Raw genomic sequence first — 7,918 nt, forward strand, 5'->3', positions numbered from 1 at the left:
TTTTTGTCAAAGCATTGGACATATATTTATGATCCACTTCGTTTTCTTATGTTTATACAGATTTAATAATACACGGTAGTGAGCCTGCCTAACTATCCAATTTAAAGCGGCTTTCCTAGCCTCTGTTATTTCGTAGTCTTCGACGATCCATCAATTAAATTTCTTTCATCTGGGAAGAGGTCTGATGGTCACCACAAGTAGTCTGCTGTCTGGATCTGACGACTCTTTACATCAGGGATCAGAAGTCTTTAAGAAATATGTCAGCCGAGAAGGTTAAGAATCTGCGCCTGCAGCGGAGATGGGCAAAAGCCAAGTTGTCCAGGTTTGGAAAGGCCCTTCAGAGCTTGATCGATGGAGAGCGACCTGTTCCAGAAGTTCAGGAATCGTTTGCACAGTATGCTGGTGCTTTTGAGGATTTACAAAATAAGCATGACAGTTATTCGGAAGTGCTAGAGGATGACGAGGAATTTGAAAGAGAAGAGTTGTGGATGGAAGAGTGCCACAATTCATTTTTGAAGCTGCAGATCCTTGAAAGAGACTATTGCAAAGATAATGAGAGCCACAGAGAAGCACAGCAGCTCCAAGAGCATCATCTTAGAGCATCGACAAGCCATCAGAGTATGGAAACAACTTTATCAGCAGATGAACAGCAAGATCAGTCACCAAGACAGACAAATCAGCCTCCTGAAGCAGGAAGGAGAATGTCAGGATCTGTTTATAGGATGGAAAGGCCTAAACTTCCCACCTTTGATGGCAACATCCGTGATTACTGCATTTTCAAGGCAGATTTTTTACATGCTGTTGGCAGACAGTATGAGGATAGAGATGCCCTAATGATTCTGAGGTCATGTTTACAGAGCAAACCCTTGCAGTTGATTAAAGGAATTGGGCATAACTACCAAGCAGCATGGGAACAGTTGGACATGATATATGGAGATGAGCGCTTTGTTGCCGACGCTATAATCAATGACATCTCAAAAGTCAAACCACTCAAAAGCGGAGAAGATGAAAGATTTTGTGAGTTTGTGCATCTCGTTCGGAGGAGTTACAATACCCTCATGGAAATCAACCAGCCAGGAAATTTGAACAATAGCCATATGCTTGCCATAATGGAAAGGAAGCTAAGCCCGGAAGACCGACTGGTGTGGTTTAGGCATCAAGAGGCAAGTGGCAAGGCAAGCTTTGAAATGTTTCTGACATGGCTTACAGTTGAACTGAAGTCAAGGATGAGAGCTTCGGCCCCAGTCCGAAGTGATTCGAAGTCAAGTGGTGTACATCTAGTCGGGAAGACAGTAGCCAGCCAGGAAAACAAATTCCAGAGGTTATTTCACAAATGCTGGCTCTGTGAAACATCATCACATTGGCTTGATCAGTGTCGTAAGTTTTTAGCCATGTCACAATCCGAGAGACTGAAGCTACTCAAGGATCATCATGCCTGTTTTAGCTGTCTAAAGAAGGCTGGTAAGGATCACAGAATGTCAAACTGTAAACGGAAACGTCGATGTAGTGAAACTACTGCCGGAGAACCATGCAAGTACTTCCACCACCCCCTCCTTCATGCTTCAACAGAGGTCCGAGGTGGAAATGTAGATGTCGCCTTTGCGGGCAACTCTGAGGCACTGTTACCCGTAGTTACAGCGGAGATCCTGGGGCAACAAGGAGCAGTCTGTAAGGGAAATGTGCTCTTAGACTCTGGAGCTCAAGTAAGCCTCATCAAGATGTCTGTTGCTAAGGAGATGAATCTGAAGGGAAGCAACATAAATATCACAATCACTAAGGTTGGTGGAGAGCAAGAGCAGATGGAAACCAAACAATATCAGATAAAAGTGAGGTCCCTCTCTACCAATGCCATTCATTCTTTAGCAGCAGTGGCATTACCCTGTATCAGTGAAAATATTGCACAAGTGAAGATGAATGAAATTTCCAAGCAGTTTAATCTGAAGTCTGAGGATCTACGCAGAGGAAGTGGGTCAGTTCATCTTCTCATAGGTATTGACTACCCAAAGATGCATCTTGGTGAAACGAGAGAGAAGGGACAGTTAGCAGCCCGAAAATCCCCACTGGGCTGGGTCATCTTTGGTGCTCCCAAAAGAAGGAATGATAGGATGAATGTGCTGCATGTGAAGTTGACATCCCCAATTGACTTGACCGATTTCTGGAGCTCAGAATCTATGGGGGTGCAGTCTAGTTCCTGCCATTGTGAGCCAAGCCCTTTGAGCAAGCAGGAGAAGGTTGAGGAGCAGATTATCAGAGAGTCTAGTAGAAAGGTTGGAAACAAGTGGGAGATTGCTTATCCATGGAGAAAGGATCCCAACCTACTTCCTAACAATCGAGCACAAGCAGAGAAGGTACTGTGTTCGACTGAGAAAAGACTAGCTCGAAACCCAGACCATGCAGATGCATATAGAAAACAAATGAGGGAACTGATAGAGAATGGATTTGCACGAAAGTTAACAGAGAATGAAGTAGCTCAGTACGAGGGTCCTGTTCACTACATTTCCCACCACGCTGTTCTCCGGCCTGAGAAGAGAAGTACCCCTGTACGCATCGTCTTCAATTCGTCTTCATCATATCAGGGTCATTGCTTAAATGACTATTGGCTAAAGGGTCCAGATCTTCTCAATGATCTGCTTGGAGTATTGCTGAGATTCCGGATGAATGAAGTAGGATTTTGTGGTGACATTTCTAAGATGTATCACAGGGTCTCAATTCCTGAGAGAGATATGAATGTACATCGGTACCTGTGGCGAGATATGGAGACTGATAAAAAGCCAGATGTTTACATTATGAAAGTTGTTACATTTGGCGACAAGCCAGCACCAGCTATGGCCCAGTTGGCACTCAGGATGACAGCAGAAGCAGCAGAGGCTAGATATCCGAAAGCAGCACAGGTACTGAAGGAGAGTGTCTACATGGACGACATATGTGACTCGGTGAGAGATGTAGGCGAAGCAGAGCAGCTGACAAGTGAAATTGATCAAGTACTTTTGGAAGGTGGCTTTAAAGTTAAAGGCTGGACCAGCAACGAAGCTTTGAGAGGAGAAAGTAAGAAGGAAGGTAAAACAAAAATCCTCGAAGCCGCCTTGGAAGACAAAGTGCTGGGAATAGCATGGGACAACCAGCAAGATATGTTCTTCTACAAACTGAAGGACACAGTCAGCAGTTTTCCTAATGATGGAAAAGAAGAATCGAGTGTACTTACCAAAAGGAAGATTCTGAGTAGAATTGCACGAATATTTGATCCGATAGGATTTGCTGCCCCCTTTCTAGTTCGTGCAAAGATTGGAATGCAGCAGTTGTGGCAAAGAGGATATGATTGGGATGAACTTCTGCCTCCCGATCTACAGGAGTGGTGGGTGACATTCATGAAAGAGATGCAGGACTTGAATGATATCAAATATGAGAGATGCCTGACTCCACCAATGGCTGTTGGTCACCCTTCACTGTGCATATTTGCTGATGCATCTGAGGTAGCATTTGGAGTCTGTGTGTATTTGCAGTGGAAGCTGGAAAATGGTAAATATGCTGTTAGATTTGTAGTTGCCAAATCTCGAGTTGCTCCCCTGAAAAAGATGACTGTGCCTAGACTTGAACTTCAGGCGGCAGTAATGGCTTCAAGAGTCTACACAACAGTGATGAAAGAACTGAGTCTGAAGCCTGAAAAGATCATCTTCATGACTGATAGCATGATTGCCCTCTCCTGGATTCGAAGTGAGGGTAGGAGATTTAAGCCATTCGTCGCAGCAAGGATTGGAGAAATCCAAAGTTATACCAACCCTGCACAATGGAAGTATGTTCCCGGAGAGCTGAACCCAGCAGATGACGTCTCCAGGGGCCTGCCAGTAAGGAAGCTCTCAGAAAGATGGAAACAAGGACCTGCGTTCTTGTACAGATCTTACGAGGAATGGCCGTCAGAAAAGGCTATTCCAGAAGCAGAGACTGAGATTGAAGCAGAACGACGAAGGGTTAATCATATCTCAGTCAAGAACAATGATGTGATCGATGTCAAGAGATTCTCCAGCTGGAAAAAACTGATCCGAGTAACGGCTTATGTTTTAAAGTTCATCGACAAGCTCAAAGCTGTACTTCGGGCAAAGTCTAATGTCAATCTTGGAGATGGAAACTTATCGACAACTCAGTTGCAGAAAGCTGAACACTTTCTAATTAAGGAAGCCCAGAGTTCCTTGTATCAACGTGTACAGAATGGAGAATTCAAGACTCTCAGCCCTTTTATAGACAACGAGGGAATTATCAGAGTTGGAGGGCGACTAGACAAGGCTCTGATTTCCTATGAGCACAAACACCCTGCTCTGCTGCCACATGGAGCTTGGGTATCAGTGCTGATAACGAGACATATGCATCAGCTAGGACACGGAGGCGTGGCAGCTACTGCAGCGAAGGTTCGACGTCAATACTGGATCCTGAAAATTCATAAACTGGCTAAGACTGTAAAGTATAGGTGTGTGATTTGCCGACGCATGGAGCATCAGGTTGAGTCACAAGTCATGTCTGATCTACCAGATGAGAGAGTTGCCCCATATACACCACCGTTTCACTTCTCATCTGTCGACTATTTTGGACCGATATCAGTCAAAGTTGGAAGGAACAAGACCGCCAAGCACTATGGGGTCCTCTTCACCTGCCTGAATACAAGAGCGGTACATCTTGAAGTGGCCGTTGATTGCTCATCCATGGAGTTCATGCAGGTACTACGAAGATTCTTTGCTGTGCGGGGTCAGCCTGCATTGCTGCTAAGTGACAACGGTACACAATTCGTAGGGGCAGAAAGAGAGTTACGGGAGATGGTGAGAGGTTGGAGCTATGAGGAGTTAAAGGACTTCTGCGCCGAGAGAGGAACGACATGGAAGTTCACCACTCCATCTGCACCGCATCACAATGGATGTGCTGAAGCGTTAGTTAAAAGTTGCAAGATCGCCTTGAAGAAAGCAGTCGGGGATCAACTGGTCACACCCTTTGAGTTGCATACATGTCTCCAAGAGGTCGCAAATCTCGTCAACCAGCGCCCTATCGGAAGAACTCCGAATGATCCCGATGATGGAGCATATCTGTGTCCAAACGATCTTTTGCTTGGAAGATCTTCGAGCGCAGTCCCTCAAGGACCCTTCAGAGAGACGAAGAACCCGAGACATCGCTTTGAGTTTGTCCAGCGAATCGTCGACGCGTACTGGAAGAGTTGGATGCGTGACGTCTTTCCACTACTGGTGCCACGACGAAAATGGAACAGTGACAGAAGGAACGTCCGAATCGATGACGTGGTTATACTCTCTGACCCTAATGCAGTTCGAGGAAAGTGGACATTGGGTAAAGTTATCCAAGTGTATCCTGGGACTGATGGGAAAGTTCGAACAGTTAAAGTACAATCTAAAGGTACTGATTATAAGCGGCCGATTTCGAAGATTGTTGTAATATATCCGGCAGAAGGGTATGAGGAGTAGACAATATGGAGTTCATAAATTGTGTTTTGGTTTTTCAATGCCATTGAGGAAAGAAAGTTGCTTGTGATACTCCTGAATTTTATGTCGGTGCAAAATTTGAATTTTTGAAAGAAAGTTGCTTTTGATACTCCTGAATTTTATGTCGGTGCAAAACTTGAATATTTTTCATCTGGTCTGTAAACAAAAATAAAATAAAATAATAATTACAGAATTCATTCAGTCAGGAGAAATTTAGCTCTTTTCCGCTACTGTTGGCGGGGGGAGGATGGTTTGCTGAACAAACCTTAAAATTATGAATTTGTCTTTTTCTTTCACATTTTTATTATATGTATTTTCAAGGTTTAATTTGTCACTTTGGTGCTACCCTGAAGCTTTCGTAAGTAATGTAATTCTGCTCATGAATATGCATTTCGCAGATGCCACGTTGTTAGTTTGCAGAGAACAGGGAGAAGGGACGCTTGAAAATGAAATTATCTTATTTTACTTGATGTTGACTGGGAAATGCCGCCCAAGAAGTAAGTTTGATGACAGAAATGTTATATTTTTGGAGGTGCTAAAAGCTAGAGATATTTTTCAGTGAATGAGCAGAAAAAGTGCATTAAAAATCGTATGCAGATACTTGAACTGTAATGAACACGCAGTATGTGTAATGAACGCCATAGATATGTGTAATGTACAATCAGTGGATGTGAAATGAACGCGATTAGCTATGCACACTTAATTAGGAGGTTAGTTGTACTTTATGAGAAGAGTAAAGTTGTGAAACTAAATAAAAGCTTTTAATAGATTATTTCAAGAAAAGTAAAGTAGTATGAATTAAAGGAAAATTAAGCTTATGAAATGAACAAAGGTGAATTTTAGGATCTTGATGGGCACGAATCGTGCGTGTATGGGCGTGGTCTTTAAATTGCGTGATTTGTTTGCATTTAATTATATTCAGTCAGATATATTTGAGTAAACATTTATAAAGCACTTTAAGAATTTGTGCGTTTGTAACCAAAATAATTTTGACTTGTTAAGACAATTTTTAGTCAGAAGTTTTTCATACGAACGAGGCTTAATTATGTGCAAGGTCATGTCAGGGTCACTCGTTCCGTTTTTCGCACATTCAATTTTAGTGTGCAACCGCTAGCTAAAGAAAGCTTTCGGTCTATATTTTAGATTTTTCTGATAATGTCAAAATTGGGATAAATAATAATGAAACACCTTGGTAATTTATTTCTTACCGGACTTATTTGGATATAAGCTGAAGTTAGCAGACAAGTTTGCTGTCTGTTTACCTTTTAAGGTAATTTTGTTCAGAATATAGAAATTACTAAGTGGGAACGCAAAGTTGATTTAAAGGTATATATTTAAGCAGTTCACTTTGATTTATTGCAAATATGTATGCATGTATTTAAGTTAGTCTTTTTCAAGACGTTAAAGAAAATGGACAAATTTTAAACTGGTTTTTCTATCGAGGAAAACTCGGATATTTGTTTATATATATTCGTTCTATACACCTGATATGAATGATAATTAGATTTATATTCCTTATTGTTTAAAAGAGATGACAATTTTGGGAATATTATGAAAACATTTATTTTTGTCAAAGCATTGGACATATATTTATGATCCACTTCGTTTTCTTATGTTTATACAGATTTAATAATACACGGTAGTGAGCCTGCCTAACTATCCAATTTAAAGCGGCTTTCCTAGCCTCTGTTATTTCGTAGTCTTCGACGATCCATCCTTTCTTCGAATTGTTTTTGCTCAATCATGCGTGAATGAGGAATAATCTAAGTAATATCAAATGAAAGAGGAGATTCTAAGCTTTACAATGGTAGGTCATTTGTCTATTGTATTTGTGATTAAGTTATGATAAATCATCGCTTAATCTCGGTTTCGTTTTTTCTGGGACGCACTGTATATTGATTATATTGATTTAAATTTGACATGCATGTTAATTTATATTTGAATCACTTATTGAATATGTATATTATTTATTCAATGTTGAATTTTGTTCATGCTTTTATTTAAATTGAATTAAGTTATCATGTAATTATTTGTATTATGTTGAAGAATGAAATATATATTGAATTAAATTGAATTGAATTGAATTGTGTATTGTATGAATCAATCATCTTTGTAAATTGTACGCAATTCAGCCGTAAGGCTGCTATGTGCAATGTTTTTTATACCGAAATAAATAAATAAATAATTTTATACAGACGAGACCAAGCTCCTGGGCCTTAAAATAGGTAATGTAGTTTAGCTCGCCTCAGTTGTTTGACCTATTCATTAGTTGACGCAGAGATCAATTGAATAATTACCTTGGGTATATTAGGGGGAAATGATTGGAGGTCTGTTTCTTTACTCCCTTGATACACAAATGCAACAATTTTCAAATTGACGTTAAGGCCTATATTTTTCCTTGTAGTCTATATTCAATACATCCATAGTATTCATCTTTCAAAACA

At 40.9% G+C, this 7,918-nt stretch overlaps 1 protein-coding gene across 1 annotated transcript; it reads left to right on the forward strand.

Moving 5' to 3' along the window:
* The first annotated feature begins 257 nt into the window (after window positions 1-257).
* Window positions 258-5,456, forward strand: LOC135156304 (uncharacterized). Its single transcript, XM_064108255.1, has one exon. The coding sequence runs from the start codon at window positions 258-260 to the stop codon at window positions 5,454-5,456; it is 5,199 nt and encodes a 1,732-aa protein (XP_063964325.1).
* Window positions 5,457-7,918: the final 2,462 nt, after the last annotated feature.

Source organism: Lytechinus pictus, chromosome 13, assembly GCF_037042905.1.
Source record: "Lytechinus pictus isolate F3 Inbred chromosome 13, Lp3.0, whole genome shotgun sequence".
NCBI classification, from domain to species: Eukaryota; Metazoa; Echinodermata; class Echinoidea; order Temnopleuroida; family Toxopneustidae; genus Lytechinus; species Lytechinus pictus.

Bases quoted from the DNA above. Each gene is read 5' to 3' on its own strand.
- LOC135156304 (XM_064108255.1), top strand. From the start codon at position 258: ATGTCAGCCGAGAAGGTTAAGAATCTGCGCCTGCAGCGGAGATGGGCA.